This window comes from Sphaerodactylus townsendi, linkage group LG10 (genome assembly GCF_021028975.2).
Source record: "Sphaerodactylus townsendi isolate TG3544 linkage group LG10, MPM_Stown_v2.3, whole genome shotgun sequence".
Taxonomy (NCBI): domain Eukaryota; kingdom Metazoa; phylum Chordata; class Lepidosauria; order Squamata; family Sphaerodactylidae; genus Sphaerodactylus; species Sphaerodactylus townsendi.
Window position 1 is genome coordinate 46,810,290 of NC_059434.1, and position 22,146 is coordinate 46,832,435.

Consider the following 22,146-nt stretch of genomic DNA (forward strand, 5'->3'; position numbering starts at 1 on the left):
ACATCATTGTGCTGTGGTGGCAGCTGCTAAAACAACTTCGTAAAAATATTCACAACCAATCAGATCTTCAGTAGCCATCTAGAAGTTTTATTGGACATTAGTCCCTGGCCCTGCCCACTTTCTAGAAACACTTATTCTAGAAACACATATTGGGAGCACCAGTGTTGATCCACAAGGTCTCTCCTTGAGGATTTGCTGATGAAATGAGAACAATAAGCATGACTTTTAAATTATGTTTTAAAATAAAACTTCTCCCTTATAAGAAACTGTGAATTTGGGCATAGGCGTGATTTGGTGAGCAGTTCTATGGTTTACTTCTAGTCCTGGATGAAGAAGGTGAAATATGTGAGCTACTAAGGTGAGTTATGTGAGCTTCTCATATCTCATTTGGAGCTCATACATTCTGTCATGAAGATGTACTGAAACACCATGTAGAACAGTGGTTCTCAGCCTTCCTAATGCCGCGGCCCTTTAATACAGTTCCTCATGTTGTGGTGACCCCCAACCCTAACATTTATCCATTTTGCAGATGGAGAACACTGATGCAGAGAGTCCTAGGCAACCCCTGTGAAAGGGTCATTCGACCTCCAAAAGGGTCCCGACCCCCAGGTTGAGAACCACTGACGTAGAACAGTTTATAAACCTTTATATGTAGTACATTTTCATATATGATAATCCAAAGTTTACCCCAAATTGGTCATACTTGTATTTTAAACTTATTCAAAACTAGCGGGGCCCGGCTACATGTTGCTGTGGCTTATTGTGGTGAAATGGGAAAGGAACACTAGCAGCAAATCAGTTGCAGAGGCCAGCAGTACGTGCTCATGCAAACACGCAGCCTGATACTATGCGATGTCATTGATGTGTGTGCCCGCATTCCTGGTGTGGGGGGGGGGGAATGGAAGGGCACCCCTCCCACACATCTAGGCTGGCTGGTCATGATCCTTTACCTGGGAGTAAGTTTGGTTGGTGGCAATGGGTGTCGCTTCTGAGGAAACCCTCTGAGGAGCGCGACGCAGCCATTCAAAGTATGTCACGGTTGCTGTACCAAGCTTACTCCTGAGTAATGCGTGCCTGGTTTTCTTAACTGTAACCACAGTATTCAGGGAAACTAGGGTGCCTGGCCCCTCCCTCCCATCCCTTGCATGTCACCCCTCACTCTCTTCCCTCCCTCACTTCTCTTCCCTTGCATGCCACCCCTCCCCCTCCCTCCCTTCCCTTTCCCTCCGCTAGGGTGGGTGGGTCATATCAAGATGCTGGGCCCCCTGCCTCCCCTCCCTTGCATGCCACCCCTCACTGTCTCCCCTCTCTCACTTCTCTTCCCTTGCATGCCTCCCCCTCCATCCCTTTCCTCTCCCTCCCTCTCTTCCCTTGCATGCCACCCCTCCCTCTCCCTCCCTTCCCTCTTCCTCGTGTGTATGTGTGTGTATGTGTTTCACTTCCACTCGAGTTACTGCCTATGTACTGTTTTCACTGCTCATATCTGGCCATCTGAGTGAACATTCTAAGCAGCACGAACATTCTAAGGGTGACACACAGCTGCATGTCCTTCACCAAGGAGCGCCAGGAAAGAGGTGTTTTACCCCGGCCAGGTGTGAAATTTCAGGTATATGAACATCTTAAAACACTCTCACCTGGCTGACTATAGTGGCTGGGAATTTTTAGAGGAATTGGCCCAGCAGTTACTGAGTTATACTATCATGAACAAAAACACTGTTAGCTTTTTATATATATAGATAACATGCACAAGAAAATCATTTCAGCATGGATAAATAGATTTTATATAGTGTTGAATTATGCACCAGTAAATGGGTGAGTTTTGAGTGGCCAGTCAATTTCACAGTAATGCTAACAACTGCTGTTTGAAATGCTTCAATTAAAAAAACAACCCACATTACCTCTAGTTGTTCAGGGAGGCGTTTGGCTAAATGTTAAGCATGCACTATTGTCTTTTCTGTGATGAGGTTACTGAAAGCATGCATCAGCTACAAACTGCAGAATCTCATGCTCTGATTATTGGCAGTTTGTCGATTTAACTGGGATATTCATCTGACTTTCCTTCTTTGTTGTAAATCATATGAGGCAGCTAACTTCTCCGCATGGTTTCCCTCCAATAATTAAATCTAGCATTTCCAGCTGCTGTAAAATTTGTTGCCCTTTTCTCTTTGGTTATGTTTCTTCATGCATATAACTTGGATTTCTATATAGCCTTAATTTTCACTCTGTGCCAATTTATAGGCTATCGTTAAGCAGCACACTTTTATTTTATGGCTTATTTGAAATATGAATGTTAATGTAAATACAGTCTTGGCTAACTCAAAAAGTACAAGTCATTTCTGGCAACTAGATAGTTTTCTTACCAAGAAACTATTTGATTTTACTCTTGGCTTTCTGCTTAAGAGTTGATCTGCTTGTTTTATTATCAGTTCAACTTAGTCATTAGGTTACCTGGTGATGCACATTCTTTTATATGTGTATGAGTTCACATATTTTATTTTTCAAGTAATGTAGTCCCAATGTAAATCACAGGAATAGTAAAATTATCTGTGTTAGGAAATATAAGACACATGGAATTTGAGGACTGAATTGCTAAAAACAGTAAGATGAACAATAACCAGTTCTTTCAATGTATCAGGAGCAAGAAATTGACTGGGAAGCCAGTTGGATCTTTGAATGACAAAGGAATGAAAAGATTGCTTAAGAATGATGGGGAAATAGCAGAGAAATTGAATATGTCAGAGGAACAATTAGACCATCAGATCACTGGAACCAGATCAGTTATATCAACTGCACTATTAATGGGTATGATTTGGGTTGAATCTTCATTCATTCATTCATTCATTCATTCATTCATTCATTCATTCATTCATTCATTCATTCATTCATTCATTCATTCATTCGATTTTATAGGCCGCCTCATCCCCAAAGAATCTTGATTATGATCTCACTGTACATAGATAAATAATCTAGGACAAGGGTTCCATAAAGACCACTTTCTTCTGGGGCTGTGGGTGAAGTACAAATATGTTAATATGCATTCACATGAACTGAGGTCTTTATAGCCCAACAGAGTGGGGGGGGGGACAGAAAGGAGTTGAGCAGGCTTCAGGGCCCTATGCCAGCAGAAATGCTTTCTCCAGGGCACTTACCCTGATGGAGGGGCAAATCTGCTGGTGGACAGCTGCCACGACCTCCCCAGCATGGTGCAGAGCACCATGTCAGCATCACTGTACACCTACTAGCTCTGCCAGCATAGAGCAGGGGCATACAGGAGGCATGGCTGGGGATAGAACCAACGTTAGTCATCTTCCACCCCAGCATTGCCTCCTGGGGCACCAATGCCCAGAGCATGGACTTGCGCTACCCTATTGAGTGGCTTATGCCCAACTGAGGTCAATGAAGGGCTTTACGGCATCATGGAGGCTTTTTTTTGTTTTTGCTTCCCCATGCCACCAAAAAGCCCCCTGGAAGTGGCAGGTCTGCACTGCAGAGGCGCTGTCCCTGGCCGCCCTAGGCCTCTGGATTGGGCGACCCATTTAATACTGAGGAAGAATATTGAATGGATGTCTTTTTCAGAAAAAAAGTCTTAAGGAATGGATGAAAACATCATCTTAGTTTGTTTTTGTGCTGCTCTTTAATAGTTGGGAAGAGAGAATGACAAAGGGGAGCTTACACTGCATAGATAAATGAAAGAGATATAGTACAGATATAATTAGGATTGTCAGACACTGTTGGTGGTGGTGGATGTATTGGCTGAGGTTGACAGCATAACATCTCTTGTAGGAAACCTCTCTAGGAATCACCAGAAATTCTGTGAAAAAACTATAGTATTTCTGGCAATTCCTAGAGATTGCTGTCACTTCCAAGTTTTCCTCAGAAGTGACATCACGCTATAGTCCTAACAGCCATTAAAAATGTTCTTCTGCCACTGCTCTGAGAAGTGGGGCGGTGGAGTATAGGAGCTGAGGGAAGTGGCTTGGCAACCCAGTGACATAGTAAAGGGAATGATTCTGGCCTTGGTTTCCTGTAGGGCTTGTTTTATTGATCTACGGTGTATGTTTATCTGGCAGTTACTAGAAAATAGCTATTCTATATTAGCTCACTGTTTGGAAAGAAGGGCCTTCCCTTAGAGTCTGCTTGATAGAATTACAGAAAATGATTTTTCATGATCATTTTAATTGCTAGAATGGATTTAATAAGTAATGAAAGAACATGTTCCATCATACTCCGATGGACCTGTACTTGTACTTTCTATCTGTAATGTGTTGAATGCCATTGCATAGGTCCATTGGTGGACTGGTCAAGGACACACAAGAGAGAAATTGTAATAGTAGGGCTACCAGCACTTTACATTGTAATTAACTTGCAATTAACCAGGGCTGATTTCTAAGTTCTTTGTTCAGATGCTGTACTTGCGCTTTTGCAGCCGGGTAGTGACACAGTTACTTTTCTTTCTCTTTTTTACTTGTTTCATAATGGTAGTTACCACTGCAGAATACTGTGCTTCATCAGTAGGCTTTTAAAGTCCTCATCTGCAGAGGATGAATGGGTTTATCTGCTATTGCATTGTTCAGCCCAGGTTCCAACCTCAGTGGCATTTCAAAAAGTTGAGCAGACTCATTTTCAGACCTTTTTTTTCTCCTTTACTAATTTTACCATTATGTGGAATAACAATATCTATCAGGAGTGCTTTGATTGTGTGTTCCTGCATTGCACCAACACTCTGCAATTATTATTTTTTTGCTCGCTTGCTTGCAAAAAAAATATTGCAGGGTGTTGGTCTTGATGGCCCTTAGGGTCTCTTCCAATTCTTTGATTCTATTATTCTAATATATACAACAGTGTTAATTTTTTCAAGAGGATACTGTTAGGTTCAAATTTTGGGGGAAGGAAATCCCTGACCTTTTAAATTAAAAGTGTATTGTTTCAAATACATCACACACCAACAAATTAGGTAAATATCACTTGAATGACATCTTTTGTGTATTGGCATCTGCAGGATGTCTATTCAGTGCATATCAAATTCTCTTTTTGTTTAAAAATGGTGGTGACAAAATGGTGGGTCAAATAGATTTTAATTCCAGTCAATGGTCAGCCAGTATTTATAATGCCAAAATTACTAGAAACATAAATGTCTTTAGATTCTTCTATCAAGCCATGAAGAAGTGAATTATTGAAAAGATAAAAATAAATTTGTTTGCTTTCTGTCAGAGTTCATATCCATAGCCAACCTTGATAGAAGACCAGAATGATTTAGACAAGTTTGCTTTGGAGATTCATAACATATGCTTGCTAGACAGAATTGAGTTATCTCTGCTCTGGAGAGTAAGTTATTGTAGCAGGAGCTGACAGAGATGAAGATAACTGAGGGAAATTCAATTACCTTTTAGTGTTTTCCTTCTAATAGGATTCTTAATGTGAAAAAGATCCTTAGATGATGCGCCTCTGTTGCTTGGTGAGATCTACTATGATACGTGCCTCCAGAATAAAGTGAACTCTCCTCTCCAGGCCTTCATTAAGGATGAAACATGTGGCTGCTTTTTAAATGTTGTATTAAATTTAAGGGATTAGATCAAACAAATTGTCAGCTTCAGACCACATATACCTTTTTTTTTAAAAAAAACACCATGATTTTAAAATGCACTTTTTATTTGTTAGATAACCATGAAATTCAGTGATTGCGTGTTGCTTTGCTAATCTTCCTCTGCCAAGATGATAATGTTCTTTATTCTGTAGCTTTTTGTAAATTGATAAACCTTTTTTGCTATTTCTCCTGTATTTAGCAGGTCCGAAATTTGCTCTTGTTCAGCATCCTAAGTATCCTATGAAACATATAGTTCTGTTAAAATCTGCCTAAAATATTGCCTGAATGAGGATATATCTTCTGTTTTTTTCCAGTTTTGTTTTGTTTTAGCTTGAACATAAATATTTTACCTTAGCTGCCCCAATCCTGGAAGATGAAAAAAAAGGGGATCCTGGTGTGGTGCTGTTGGCCTTCGAAAATGTTCTGGAGCTTGGGAAACCTGTCTTAGCAGCAAAGGTGGCACTATAGGATATTTGTCTGCTTATTTCTCTTTATGGCATTGATCTTCTAAGAGAGGCAGAGAGAAACTTAATGTGGGGGTTAGTATAGTGCTTCAGGAAAAGCCTTCATTCAGACATGTTTTTCATAATCACCCTCTCAGAATCACCCTGTCTTCCTTTTTCTAAACTAGTTTTTTAAAATAAGGGCTTGTTTTTTTTGATGTGGTAAAATCTTTTGTCTAACATAGACATATATTATTGTAATTGAATATTGTAATTGTTTCTTTCAAGTAACTCGACCATTTTCATCTTGTTTAAAACCTCTGCCTTGTCAATAACCTGACTGTTAAGGCGAGGTAGATTGTGTGTTGTTTAAAAAAAACTAGCATGTGCTTGCACTGGCACATTTGCTGACCCCCCCAGTGCATTTGGTTAATGTGGTGGCCGGGTGGGCAAGTTGGAAAGTGGGCAGCTGCCACTGAATTGGCATCCGCCTTGCATTGGCATCCGATCACCATTGTGGGGAGGGGGTGGGCCAGGGAATTCCTGGACGAGAAGCTGACGATAGTTGGCTTCCATTCGGGCTTTTGGGCCAATTCACTGGCCAAGCCTTCTGAAGGTGATGGGGCTGTGCAGTAGTGGTGCTGCATTCTCCTACCTTGGCTGTGAATGGGGCTGTAAGAGTTGGTTCCAATTAAGTAGATTTTCAGCTCAATCCAGAGCTGTTGAGGGGGTGGGTATACCGCTGCTTTGGCGTCACCCCACTCCCTCTAGAGGGCTTTCCCGTGTCATGAGATGCCCTAAAATGTTTTTAAAGGCAAAAATTCCCCATAGCAGGGAATAGAGATATGCCACAATCTCCACCATTCGCTGGCATAAGGGGACCAACCAGGAGGCGACAGTCTCCTGGGCAATGGAACCAGCGTCTGGGTCAGGCGCTGTGGGACCACGTGGCTTCTGGCCATGTGGGTAAGTTGCCTCTCTGCTGGCGTGTTTTCCCACTGTGCATTTGCCCTTTGCGCCATTGGAAAGAGCACAGGGGTGCTCTGGCTCCAGAAGGGAATTCCCCACTCCCCCGATTGTGCTGCCCATCTCAGAACTTTCAGGTGAAGCATGCTCTCATTACTCATTATTTCCTTACTGGGAGATGACATTTAGTTCCTTTCATATTTAAAAATAGGCTGACTTAGATTGTCTTTGTTGAAATGTATTAGTATCAACACTAGGCAGTATAAGAATCACCAGTTTTGCTACTTTTGAGTCTTTTGTCATTTTTGTAGAGTTTGATTTTTCTGAACTTTATATAATATGTATTTTCAAAATTTTGCTCACACGCAAACCCCTTTCGTCATATTACCAGGATTAAATTGAGGATTAAAGTTGAGGCTTCCTATAAAATGATTCATCTGGTATCTCTGTGAACTTTTAATAGTGGTGATAGATAGCAAAGGTTTTTATAGGGGTTGGGTTTTTTATTTGTTTATCTATACACTTTATGTGCCACCTTACCAGAGACCTTCTCAAGGCAGCTTGGTGGCAGTGGAGCAAAATCATGGTGTTGCAGGTGCGAGTGTGTTAGCACTATAAGAATGTTCCTTTCTGTGTTCTAACCTGATTGAGTTGATGAATACATGCTGCACTGAGGAGAAGCCAGTAACATGATTAGTTGTAATTAAATTATGATAAACACATTCAGAATCTGATTTTGTAACTAACAATTTTCTTCTTCCAGAAGCTCTGCATATTCTTTAGTGTATTAAATTATAATTCATCAGGCTTGCTACCAATAGCAGGAAATATTTTTTCCAGTTTTGTGGCAGCATAGACATAAAAACTATGATCTCGTATTTTATCTTACAAACACTGATTAAAGTTTAATTGTTTGCAAGATACAATTTTTAGAATTTGTTTTTGTTTCTTAGCTTTCCGAATATACTGTAGTCTTCCTTTCACAGGCTAAACTGTTTTAAAATACACACATGGGCTCATTCCGCACATGCAGAATAATGCACTTTCAAACTGCTTTCAGTGCTCTTTGAAGCTGTGCAGAATGGCAAAATCCACTTGCAAACAGTTGTGAAAGTGGTTTGAAAACGCATTATTTTGCGTGTGCGGAAGGGGCCATGGATTTTTTTTTAAACTAAGAAACTGAGTTTTTAAAAGGAGAGAAAAAATTGCTAAGAGACCAGTCTTATTTTGCCAATACAGTGCTGTGTAGTTCCTTGGAACTTTGAACATCAGTGGCAGTAACTGGTTTTGTTGCATAGTACTGGTTACTTGAAGGGTAACTTGCAAAAAAACTTTTAAAAATCACAGTGTCTGAAATTTTAGAAGTAGGAACTCCTTGCTGGAAATTGAATTCTGTGTTTCTAAAACCAGTAGGGCAGATCCCACCATCCTCCAGGTATCCTGCTTAGATTGAAGGCAGGCTTCAAATTTGACCCAAATTTGATGGGAGCATAAATATTTTAATAACTAAACTTTGCTCAGGAACATGTTAGGATAGAGGTATCTGCTTTAGTTGAGTGCTTACTAGCGTACAAACTAGTAATTAGTGTGGTTCTCTACCATATTTTCTTTTGCAGCCATAATGCTTTTAAGATTTTTTTCTATTATGCCTTTTATGATGCATTAGCAAAATGTCATATAAGATAAGATATAGAGTACACATTCCACCAAAGTTACAAAGTCTAGTGGAAAAGAGGGTTCATAAAGATCCACAAAGTAGTCACGTCAAAGGATTTGCCCAAAAACTTTCGGAAAGATGAGAGAGAGTTTTTCTTCCTTTGAGGGAAGATAGAAAAAGTTGCAAATATTTAATACTGAAAATCCAAATTGATTATTCAAATCTTTCCTAAATATGTATAGTTGCAGTTAGGGGTGGTTGAAGAATACTCACTTGTTCAGCTCCCCATTTGCCTGTTGTGAACAGGATCTGATGATCAGTTTGCTGGTTGTGAACAGTTTCACATTGTTCATCAGGTTACTTTTCAAGTAAGTATGCTTATGGTACATAAGCAATCTTATCCCCCCCCCCCCTTTTCTCCATAGGTCTGTTGCTATATGCTGCTTGGCAATTAATGGGACAAATAATCAGTGAGCAAATTATTTTTTATTTTTTATGTTTATTTAATTCAAAGTTACTCCCCACAGTGTTTGTACATGCACACTTATGCCAATCTTACCAGAGGCATAGTTCCCAGCTTCCTCCATCTAATAGTCTGAATCAACTATCCACTGATTTTCCCTGCTGCACAGATGGAATAGTCCCAACCAGTCAAGGAAATGAAACTCCACATCTACCTGTGATGTGTGGACTCTGCTTTCACTGTTTTCCTTTCAGTTCCATCTACCATTGGCTTGCACTGATATCTTGGACTTGATATGGTCAAATCTAAAAATACATGAACCTGTTATCCCTTGTAGAACGTTATTCAACTTTGAGAATAGGGGTCATTGGACCCAGCTCTTTAATTACGCAACATGGAAGTGATTCTGTATTGTGCTCCTTCTTGAACAGAATCTCTGAGACAATTGGGGAAAATACTATGTTATATCTAGGGATGCCTAATCTGGTTTGAGAAATTCGTGGAGTTTGGGGTGGTGATTTGTTGAGATATAGTTCCATCGAGTACAACTTTCAAAGCAGCCATTATCTCCAGCGGAACTGATCTTTGTTGTCTGGAGATCAGTTGTAATTTCAAGAGATTTCTATGGTCCTTCTGGAAGTTGGTAATAGTAGGTATATCATAATGGAAGCATGACTGTACAATCATGTTATAGAATAGGATTCTATAGGGAAGAATATGGAAAAGTATATTACTCTATACATGTTCTAAAGATATGACTTAGAAGGTTGTGCAATAAGTGATGACTTGGATTGCAAATAACATCATTACTGTTCTAGAGTTACTGGAATACTTTTAATAAATATTTTAGTAAATGCACCAAATATCTTTTAGTCTTTCATGTGTTATTTTGAGTAGTGTGATCATAAAAAGTAGGACAGAGGAATTCTTTTCCTCAAAAATGTTTTTATTTTCATTTGATTTATGAGCAGTAATTTTGATACCATGCTTAGTGTCGTGTACAAAGTATATTTTCATTGTGAAGGACAACCCATCTTTCTGTATTTGATAACAGCTTTTTCAAGTGCATTTGAGTTGTGGATTCTAGCATTTCTAATCATGAGACTTTAAAAATGAATTTTGAAAGATGCATATTATTTTTAGGAGATGCCTTGTTACTATAAGACATCTGATCTTCTAAAAATGGGTATGCTATGAGACCACAACAATTTTGGTAACAAATAACCTGAAGACAGTTAATTTATATGCAGATTCTAAATCTCCAGATCCGTTAAAGGCTGGATAAATGATGATGGGGGTTGGGGAGGGAACTGCAGGTTGCAGAGATGAAAAGCCAATACATTGCATCCAGTCCATTAAAACAAGAAGAAATAGAAAAGATACCTTGATAAGTGTTCTGCCTGTGTTAACCTTGATGGCTATTATCGGGGGAGGGGAAAGGGGGCATGCTGCTATATCTATTTCATTGGCTTAGGCTTTTTCATGCTGAGAGAAATCAATACTTTCAGTCGTTGGATGACAGAAGCATCACTTCAGAATTGAAGGTGGCTGTCAGACATTGTCATTGGTTGACTTTTGTTTGCTATTGAGGTTTTAAGCTTTCATTTTTCTAAGTCTTATTCAGGAGCTTTGGAAGATTTCCCTGGGTGGCATTTTTAGTCCAGACTTTAAACTGAAGGTTAGAGGTCAAGTGCAAAAAATCTTACCAAAGAACACAAGAGTTGGTTCCATTTACTAAAATGTTTACTGCTGAGGAGAATTTGCATTTACAAGTGATATGTTTGTTTCCCCTTAGATTTCATTTTGGGGTTTTTTTAGTGACACTTGGAAAATGTGTTATAGATTTTATCACTACATAGGTTACATGGTAATGCCATATGTTATTATTTGAAAAAATGTAACTAATTTATACAGGAATGGCATTTATCAAGTCTATCTTATTTTTCCATAAATAAGTGCTACATTGCTTTCCCTGAGCTATGATTATATTACAGAAATTACCAAATGAAAAACTGGTTTTATTTTGGCTTCCTTGGTGATTTTCAGTTCATTTGGACTGCTGTGCTTGTTGAATTTTTCTGAATTATATTTTTTAAACTTACATGTTATATTTAATATACTTTTACACAATTATGCAGGTGTGTGTGTGTACATATACACACACACATACGTATACACACACACACATATATATAGTGATGAACTGTTAATAGTTCATTTTGAAATTTAATAAAACTATGAAAATTATAAAGTCAAACATCTACTTTTTTTAAAAAAGATTAAGATTTGGTTTAACATATGCAAAGTAAGCCAGTGTTGTGTTCTAAAAATTAGTTGATATAAACTATAGTACCACATTTGCTTGTGAACCAAATTAATTTGTTCTTTTGTTGCATCTTTCAATTGAGCAATATAATGGGGGAAGTGGTATTCACCTAAAGTCTGGTTATGGTTTGAGCTAGATAGGCACCAGACATCTTCATCACCTGAAAAAGAATTCAGGTTAAGCTTTGGGAAAGTAATACACCACTCCATGTTATCCTGAAGCAGGGATACCTTAGTTACGACATCTTATGAGAGAAGCAGGATCTCCCATGATTTAACATGAAATGTTCATATAGACATTATCTTACATTCTTCACTAACATTCCATGGATTTTATAAGTTATTCCTGGAATTCTGGCAAGGAAACTGCCTGGAGTTGCCAACCTTCAAGTCCTGCCTGGGGATCTCTGAGAATTGCATCTGATCTCCAGACTACAGAAATCAGTTCCCTAGAAGAAAATGGTGCTCTTGGAGGGTGGAACCTATGCCATTATATGCCAGTGAGGTTTGTCCCCTCCCCAAACCCCATCCTCCCTAGGGTCCACCCCCAAATCTCTAGGAATGTCCCAACATAGAGCTGGCAACCTTTGGAGTGTCAGTTCAGTATCAATGGCTGAGGACTGAAATGCCCTGTCCACTTGCTTTTGAGGCTTACAGAAAAGGTACCAGCCAGCTGTAGTTTCTCAGTTGCCCCAATTTACTATGTTTCTGATTCCTATCTGTGCAGAAGGTGCCCTGGGTTTATCTCACTTGCATTTATGTAGTAAGTGGCATGAACTTCTAAGGGTTTGTGCATTTATTTATTACTAAAATGAAAGGAAAATGACCCTTTTGTTGTTATCATTGTCACCAAAGCTAATTTATGCATCACAAGTTGGAAAAGTAAAATATAAATATTTTAAATAAATAACACATATGATCTTCAGTCATTATCATTCTGTCACCTGACTGCCTTATTTAGAGAGTACAAGTTGTTTTCAGACTCAAGGAATGGGGGGTAACTGAGGCACTGACAGTGATAGGGATGCTTTCAATGAGCAGAGTAAAATAGGTCTTGAAGCACAGGTTTACTTCTATAGGTCTTTGGTTTTTATAGATCTTGGTAATCATTAGTAGCTTGCAGAGGGCTTTCTTCTGTATAAGCATATTTTTCTTATTGCTTGTTTACAGTCACACATATGTGCACCGTATCATGAAAGAATACCACTCAGAACTTTCTAGATCTAATTCCCACCCCCACTACCTCCAGTGGGTGTATGTGTGCTTGTGCTTGCACCACCCATTGTAAGCTCTGTTCTACAGTGCATGTTTAACAGATGGGGTCATATGTTCCTGCCTTCCGTTCCTTTAGACTGCAGCAACTGCATTCCTTTGGATTTCACAGAACTAGTTTCTTTCAGCCTTTTTCTTCTGTTTCCAGTTTTCTGTTTTTCTGTGTTGTAGATTTGTGTTTTCAAAGCTTTTGCTGGTTTCAGAGTATATGACAGCAAACTATTTTTAAAATGTGCTGTCAATGTAGAGACAAATTGCCTACCACAATCAGTCACAACCATTGTCTATTCTGTCTAGTCGAGCTTCATAAGCTGTAACACTGTGCTTATGGGAAAAAAGAGGAATTTGAGGAGAATTCAAATCTATGCAATATTTTTTTCCTTTCAGGCCTGAACTAAATTGTGTCATGTTTAATATTTGTTATGTTTATGGAATTTAAACATATACATGACTGCATTTTCTGTAAGAGAAATTTCAGGTGTACACAATACTTGAGAGTTGCAAACTGCTGTACCCTATGATACCAGAGCACCTGTTTCTTAATTTTTGCCATTGTGTAGTAAACAAAACATTGTGTAATAAACAAAACAAACTATATTACAGAGACACAATAAACAGGACTACCATTTGAGATAAAATTTATGACATTGAACTCATTAATCACATTATGACATATCAATTGTTGCCAGTATTATTTAAATTTCTGAAATGTTGTATCTGCATACAGCGTATGTAGGAATGATCAATGTCCAGGTTCTCAACATGGCCAGATCTGTGGATGTCTCAGTCCAGAGACTGAAGCTATGAAGAGACAAGACAAACCTGAGAAAAGCCCCAAATTTATAGAAAAATCTAAAATTAAAAAGCAACAGCAGCAGCACTGGGGTGTTAATTCTTCCCAAAATAATTCTTCCCAGAAGCAGGGCGTGTATTTTTAAGAAACAAGTAACCTCTCTGATCTCTGCTACACAATTGCAACAGTATTGTTAGATAATGTCTTGGTTTCTGTCAGTAAAGGCAGGAAAGGGGGAGGGATTTTTTGAGGTCCCCTTTGATTTTTGGAGTCATGTATCATTTCTCCATAGTAGGGGTCAGTACAGGAATGGAGAGCTCCATTGGTCCCAAGCTATATCAAGAGTAGACTTTGGTAGAGACCACTACAGACACTTGGCTAAAGCCAGACCTATTTTTGGATCTGGTCTGTTTTTGGAAAGTACATCTTCTGAGGGGTTTATGTGTGTAGCTGTGAGTTCCATGTTGGAAGAAAAGCATAAGTTGAATAAATAATGAAAAAGTGTCATGTTTGTAATCCATCTTTCTGTATTTGAAAGGAAACTGTTTAAACATAGCTTGGGAAGTATTTTGCTGGTTCTTACGTAGGCTAAATCTGGACCTCACACTGAACCATGGTTTGCACTAACTTAAATCGTTATTTCTACATTGAACCATGACTTAGTGTTTCTTTCATGCTCTTATCTTAGTGTCATGTTCTATGATGCGAGGCCTCTGAAGATTGAACAGCACCATAATTTTATGTATTGATAAAGTTTATTAACCACCTTTGTTCCCTATGGAGTTCAGGACTGCTTACAATATAGATAAAATACACAAAGCATACACAATACCAAATTTTAAAACCAGTTTAAAACTGCTGCTAACTTAACTAAATGTGGTCCTAAATAACACTGTCTTCAACTGTCTTTTAAAGATTGTGAGCGAGGTAGCCAGGTGCTGTTCCCTGCAGTTTGTCAGTTCAGATGTTGCATTAAACCATTATTAGCACAATTTACAATTTGCAAGCCCATGAGAGCCCAGCTAGATCGGACCAGTGGTCCATCTAGTTCAGGGGTGGGAACCTGCAGCTCGAGAGCCGCATGCGGCTCTTCGGTCCTTGCACTGTGGCTCCACGAGCCGCGCTGCTGGCCCCATCCTTGCCCGTGGCCAGCTGGGCCGCGCCACAGGCTTCCCCACTTGCCTGCCCTGTTGGAGCGGGGCGGGCGCTTTCCCAGCGGCCAGCGAGGCCGAGCCGCTGGCCCCATCCTTGCCGCATCCATGCGCTTCTCAGAATGAGCAGAGTAAAAGGTAAAAAAACCCAATATATACAGTGTTATCTTTATTTTAAATGTCAAAAATTATTTGCGGCTCCAAGTGTTTTCTTTTCCCGTGGAAAACGAGTCCAAATGGCTCTTTGAGTGTTAAAGGTTCCCTACCCCTGATCTAGTTATAAATAATACAAGCATGAGAACCCCAAGGACTTCTGGGGAGGTCCTTATTTTTCTCATCCATACTATATTGTATTTCCCTTCTCTGAAAGCCCCTATTGCCTCTTCTCCTTTTCTACTTCTATCTTAATACCTACCTTAATACCCAGCAAGTCTACTGTTATCTGTCCACCTGTGTTCAGCTTTCTCCCTGTTCTCCCAGCAGCTTCTCTCTAGGAAAATTCTGTATCACTCTAGGCTAGGCCCAGTTGTGAGGTGCCAGCCACCAGGCCATGCTGAGATGCACAGCAGACTTGTGGAAATCACCTCACTATTCCCGAAATCCCTCTACTCATACTGTTAATTCTTTCCTTTCTCCTGGTAGCCTCCTTGCTGTTCTACTTCTCACCCACCAACCTACATTCACCTACATTCTATCTCCCCATTCTCCAGTGCTGTGGGGGGGGGGGAACAGGCACACAGGGCAAAATGGTGCCCCCCACCCCCTTGCCCCCCATTCCTTATTTACCTTTAAAAATTAAAATGGCAGCCTGCTCCGGTCCATGGAGGCTGCTCCAGGCCGCAGCGGCGGTCTGAGGGGAGGAGTGGGGGATTAAGAACATAAGAACATAAGAACAAGCCAGCTGGATCAGACCAAAGTCCATCTAGCCCAGCTCTCTGCTACTCGCAGTGGCCCACCAGGTGCCTTGGGGAGCTCACATGTAGGATGTGAAAGCAATGGCCTTCTGCGGCTGTTGCTCCCGATCACCTGGTCTGTTAAGGCATTTGCAATCTCAGATCAAGGAGGATCAAGATTGGTAGCCATAAATCGACTTCTCCTCCATAAATCTGTCCAAGCCCTTTTTAAAGCTATCCAGGTTAGTGGCCATCACCACCTCCTGTGGCAGCATATTCCAAACACCAATCACACTTTTCGTGAAGAAGTCTTTCCTTTTATTAGTCCTAATTCTTCCCCCCAGCATTTTCAATGGATGCCCCCTGGTTCTAGTATTGTGAGAAAGAGAGAAAAATTTCTCTCTGTCAACATGTTCTACCCCATGCATAATTTTGTAGACTTCAATCATATCCCCCCTCAGCCTCCTCCTCTCCAAACTAAAGAGTCCCCAAACGCTGCAGCCTCTCCTCATAGGGAAGGGGTGCTCCAGTCCCTCAATCATCCTTTTGTTGCCCTTCTCTCTGCACCTTCTTTTTTCTATCTCCTCAATATCCTTTTTTGAGATGCTGGGCACCAGAACTGGACACAGTACTCTGGCAGAGTGCGGGGTCGCATCCACTGCTTTGTATATAAAGGGCATGAGCAATCTTTGCAGTTTTATTATCAATTCCTCTTTCCTGAATTATCCCCAGCATATAGTTTGCCTTTTTTTACAGCTGCCATGCATTGAGTTGGACATTCCCATGGAACTATCAACTAAGACGCTTCTAAAATCCCTCTTCCCCTGGTTCACTGTGACTGGATAGCACTGGACCCTGCTGTGAAGGCAGTCTTAATGTGAAGTTTGGGATTTTTGCCCCTATGTGCATCACTTTACATTTTCTTGCTACATTGAACTGTAGCATTTGCCATTTCTGGAGCCCATACTCCACCTAATTTATCAAGGTCCGGCTTTGGAGCTCTTCAAGCAATCCTTTTGTTGTTCTCACCACCCTACATAATTTGGTATCATCTCAAAATCTTGGCCACCACGCTAACCTGCACTCCTCTCTACTCTCTCCAGGTCATTTATGTAATAGGTTAAAAGAGCATAATTCTGGTCCCAAAAGCGGGATCCTTAGGGGACACACCCACTCCCGGCATCTTTCCATTGTGAGAACTTTTGCCATTTACACTCCACTCTTTGCTTCCCTGTTTTCTCAACCAGTTTTTTTTTAATCCATAGAGGACTTCCTCTTATTCCTTCATTGCTGAGTTTTCTCAACAGTCTCTGGTGAGGAACTTTGTCAAAAGCTTCCTTTGGAAATCCAAGTAGACAATGTCCACCGGGTTCACCCCTGGTCCACATGCCTGTTTACACCTCTCAAAGAACTCTAGTAAGTTTTGTAAGACAGGATTTGCCTCTGCAAAGCCACATGCTGACTCTTCTTTCTCAGCAGCAGGTCTTGCTTTTTTCTACATGTTTTATAATTCTTATCTTTAATGATAGATTCTACTAATTTACCAGGGAACAGATGTCAAACTGACTGGCCTTTGTAATTTCCTGGGTCCCCCCTAGATCCGCTTTCTTAAAGATTGTGGTGTGACATTGGCCATCTCTCCAGTCTTCAGGGATGGAGCCTGATTTCAGGGATAAGTTGCATTATTAAAGTGAGAAGATCAGCAATTTCATGCTTGAGCTCTTTAAGAATTCTTGTGGTGAATGCAATCTGGGCCAGGGGATTTGGTAACATTTAGATTTATCAATGGCTTGCCAGAACTTCTTCCTTGTCTACCACTCATCTTCGCTAGTTCCTTGGATTCGGCTTCTTTTAAGAAGCTTGGTTCAGGTGCAGGAATGTTCCTCACCCTCCCTTCCTTGGAGTGAAGACAGATGCAAAAGCAGAATTCATTCAGCTTCTCTGCAATCTCCCTGCCATCTTTTAGCACACCCTTTGTTCCTTTTGTCATCTAACTGGCCTATCCGCTCCTTGCTGGCTTCCTCTTCTGCTTTGATGATGTACTTCTGAAGAGCAACTGTTTGTTGTTGGTCTTGATGTTCGCAGCCATGTGCTCCCTCATATAATCCCTTTTTTTGCCCTCCCCTTACAGCTAACTTGTTTCTCTTTTTGCCACCATTTGTGTTCCTCTCATATTCTTTCATCAGCCAAACTGGACTTCCATTTTCTAAAAGACATTTTCTTTTCTGGATAATTTCCTCAACCTCTTCTTTGTTAACCATGGTGGCTTTCTTTTTTGGACTACTGGTGCTGCCTTTTCTAACCATGTGGGAACAACACATTCCAGCTGAGCTTTTATTACTGTGTTTTTAAATAACCTCCAAGCATCCTGGACAGTTTTGACTCTCTTGGTTTCCTTCCCTTCTTCAGCTTCCCATGTACACTAGCTCCTCCCCTCATTCCCTTTGAGAAATTTCCTCTTTCTGAAGGCAAATGTAACTACATTAGGTAGTTGCCACTTTGCTCGCATGCTGAGATAATAGAATCTGATAGCATTGTGAATTGTCAGCTTGTTCCTATCGGCTCAACAACACTGACTTCCTGCACCAGGTGGTCCTGGGTCCCACATAGAATTCAGATCTAGGATCACCTCTCCTTGGTTGGTTCCACAACCATCTGTAGCCCCTCTAAGCCACAGTCATTTTAGCATATCCAGGGGAAATGCTCTCTCCTTACCTATGCGACCCTGAACATGCATTTTTCCAGTTTAAATGGGGATAGTTTAAAAAAAATCAACCCATTACCACTCACATTTCTTTTGTTTTGTTTGGCCTCTCTAATTTCTTTTCCATCTCAGAATCCTCTTTGTGCACTTTGGTCAATAGGGGATCGTATAATATATTCCTAATATTAAAACTGTCCTTCACCCCTGGTATTGATATCCACAGTGATTCTTGCTAGGGGAAACCAGTCTCCCCACTTGCATTGTCTATTTTATGTGATACTATGCTTTCTTTTGATGTAAAGGGGCAACTCCACCCCCCAATGCACCCTTCTCCTATCCTTTTCTTATAGAGCCTGTAGCCTGGTATAGCAGCATCCCACTGGATTCTCACCTCATTCCACTACGCCTCTGTAATGCCCACTATATCAAAAGTCCTCGCTTCAAAACTCTGTACCCAGCTCCCCCCCATTTTGTAGGTCTAATGCTTCTACTATTAGCATGCAGAGACACCTGTATACCCCTGCCTCTGTCCTTAACCTGGGATTTGATAGTAGCTTTACCCTCAAGTCTTTATGTAGACATCTATCCCTTGTCACATGCACATTGCTATGTTCCACTCGGGCGTATGTGGTTGGATTTAGATTTAAACCTCCCTCTCTGGTCTGCATCCCCATAGATACTGTATTCTCAACCGAAGTCACCTCTAGCTCCTGTCGGCTTTCCCCCAGTGATCAGTTTAAAAGCTGTTCTGCCACCTTTTTTTTTAATGTTGGCGCCAGCAGCTCAGTATGGTTCCTCTTTTGTTAAGATGAAGTCTCCAGTCCCATTCTGTACAGATGCCTGCCTTTGTCCCAAAAAAGGTTCCCCAGGTTCCTGACAAATCTGAAACCCTCTGCCTTACACCACCTTCTCATCCACGACATTGTTGAGACCCTGTATCTCCGGCTTGCCCTAGCTTCTGGCCCTGCGGCGATGGAACGGACTAGGCATTTCACTGAGAATAAGCCACCTTGGAGGGTCACTGGACTTCAACCTGTTTCCTAGCAGCCTAAATTCTAGCTTCCAGAACCTCCCGGCTACGTATTCCGAATGTCGGTAGTGCCAATGTGGGACCACCACTGCTGACTCCACCCCCCAGCACTGCTCTAAAAGCTCATATCTAGACCTAAGCTGCTGACATCCAAGCAACCTTCGCCAAGACCAGGCAGGCGAAGTCACCATGCGGTCATCAATGCCTCCTCACAAACCCAACTCTCTACATTTCTAATGATTGAATCACCCATTACGAGGAGCCCCCCCACCTCCCCGAGGGGTATCCCACTCGAGTGCGTAGAGGTGATAGTTGATCACCAGTTAAGGAAGGGATCCCATCTAAGGGAGCATCTTCCCCACCTCAGACTGGCACCCTCCGTCCCTCTTCAAGACCTTCATTCTCCCTCCATGACATCTGGAAGATATGTCACCTTGGGAGTGGGGACCCGGCTGTTAGGTCACCTGAAAGCCTTGTCTGTCACCCCTCTCTGCACTCTTTCAGCTTCTCCAGGTCTGCCACCTTGGCTTCAAGAGAACGCACATGTTCCTTTTGGAGTGCCAGGGAGCTCATTGCAGCGAGGGCACACCCACAACTTCTGTCCTAGTGGCAGATAGTCATATATGTGACACTCAGTGCAAAACACTGGAAAGCCCCCATCCCCCTGCTGGCTTTCTGCCTTCATATCTGATTTGTTTAGATATTTAAATATTAAGCTTTTAGTTAGTGCCCCCCTGGAGCTATCTGCACGTACTATCTGTCAAATATGTCCTTATTAATTAAAAAAAAAAAATTGCGCGCGCCTAATGGCGCGCGCCGCTGGTTCCAGAGACTGAACTAAAGCCCCACCTCTCAGGAGCCCAGGACAAAGAGGAACAAGAGATGAACTCTGTTAACCCCTGTTAAGCCCCACCTTCCAGATTCAGCAGCCTTAGCTCACAGGAGCCTTACAAGGAGAAAAAGAGATAACCCCTGTTAAAATGCACTGTTTTAAAAGCTGTGGCTTTGAGAAAAGCCCTCCAAAATGAACACCAGCAGGTCACTCTGCTCTTCCTGGCCAAGTCTTCTCCTCCATTCTCTGCTCCCCATGCCTACGCCCGGGGTTTTTGCCCCCCATCCCGTGGTAGCTCCGCCTATGCTGTTCGCATTTATATTTATCATTTATTTACTGTGCGTGTACCATACCTTTCTCCACAATGAATACCCAAAGCAGGTAACAACATTTTTCTCTCCTCCATTTTATTCTCACAACACTATGAGATAAGTTAGGTTGAGAATGAGTAACTAGACCAAGATCACCTAGTTGCCTTTCATAACAGAGTGGGTTTTAAAGTTGTGTTTCCCAGAGCTATTCTGAAACTCTAACCACTATACCACACTTTCATGTGGTGACTTGGTTTGAATAGCAGTAAACAGATATTCCTGGGTGAGATGAAAGTCGTGTGGTAGCAAGTTGACTGATAGTTGCCAGGCCCCAATGAATCCTCCCTTAAAGACTAACAGCCCTGGAAAGGTCCTTGCCCCTCCATCTGCCTTTTACTGACAAAAACAAAGACTTGAAGATTGGCAATACTGTTGTGAAAGCCTAGCAATTTCCACAAAGGCCACTGGGATATCTTTTTTAAAAGGTACCAGTGCAACTTCTGTTAGCGGAGAGTGGGGGCAATTAATGCCGTACGCCCTAGTGCATTTGTTTTTAGACATTTCTGCAAAGGTGTGACTTTCTGAGGTTTGCAGAAAGAACTGTCTTTTCTGTTCATGGTTCTAGCCTCCAAATTTAAGTATCACAGATTTGGCAATATTGGGAATTAGATGTATTGATATGTTATTGTTAAGATTATGTAACATGCTTTCAAGGCATGTTCAGAGCGTGTTTGCAAAGTAATTGGTATTACACATGCAGTTTACTTTTTCCTCTTATGTCTTACATGCCATTGTAACTAGTGCAACAGGTGTCTGTTTTGCATATAGTTTAAACCTTGAACACTGATGATAATTTAACATGATAAAGAATGTGCTTTATGGTTCAGCTAAGTTTCGCTACTTGCTCTTTTCTGTATAAACATTCTTCTTTTTATTTATTTTTTTTGGTAATCCTGCTTGTCATATTGCTATTTTTTAAAAAAAGGCAGATTATTTGCCATGTTTTAAATGCCTTGGTTTGTACTTAGGGCTATCTCGAAAACAGCCCAGGCTGAGAGGTAGATTCTGAATTTCTTATTGTACATAGCAGGCATAATCTATAGCTGTAACAGAATTTGAACTCTTCTTTGCTCCATACCACCCAGTTCGTGTACTATAAACCCATGATGTTATACTGTCTAGATTTTTCAGGTACTTTAACATTTGAGTATGATCTGAGGTAACATATGCTGCAGAAATTCTGTGTGGATTGCCTGAGAAAAATTAACATTAAAAAAATGAAAATAGTTATGTATGTATACATTAGTAAACAATTTATTTTTCCTTCTTCCGCAGTCACTGAGTGCACAGTATTCTGCAGATAAACGAGAAGATGAGAAGATGTGTGATCATTTGATAAGGGCAGCTAAATATCGAGATCATGTGACAGCAACACAATTGATACAGAAAATCATCAACATACTGACAGACAAGCATGGAGCCTGGGGCAATTCTGCAGGAAGGTAAACAGATTCTTAACATTTTGGCAGCGTATGAATTCCTTTGGGTGGTATAAGTCAAAGCAAAAAATGTTAACAATTTTGATTTTAAGCAGAAAAGACTAAAGAAAGATTATGACCTTGGCTATTTTGTCCTGATCATTTCTGAACACTCACATGTTCCCTTGTGCCTCTGGAATGGAAGAAGTGGACTTTGTTCACGTGCGCATTTGGGTGAGAGAAG

At 40.9% G+C, this 22,146-nt stretch overlaps 1 protein-coding gene across 1 annotated transcript in view; it reads left to right on the top strand.

The window, feature by feature from the left end:
• LRBA (LPS responsive beige-like anchor protein) overlaps positions 1-22,146 on the top strand; it is a 452,503-nt gene that overhangs the window by 169,515 nt on the left and 260,842 nt on the right. The window contains 1 exon segment of the mRNA XM_048509137.1: positions 21,760-21,926. Coding sequence (XP_048365094.1) covers positions 21,760-21,926 — 167 coding nt within the window.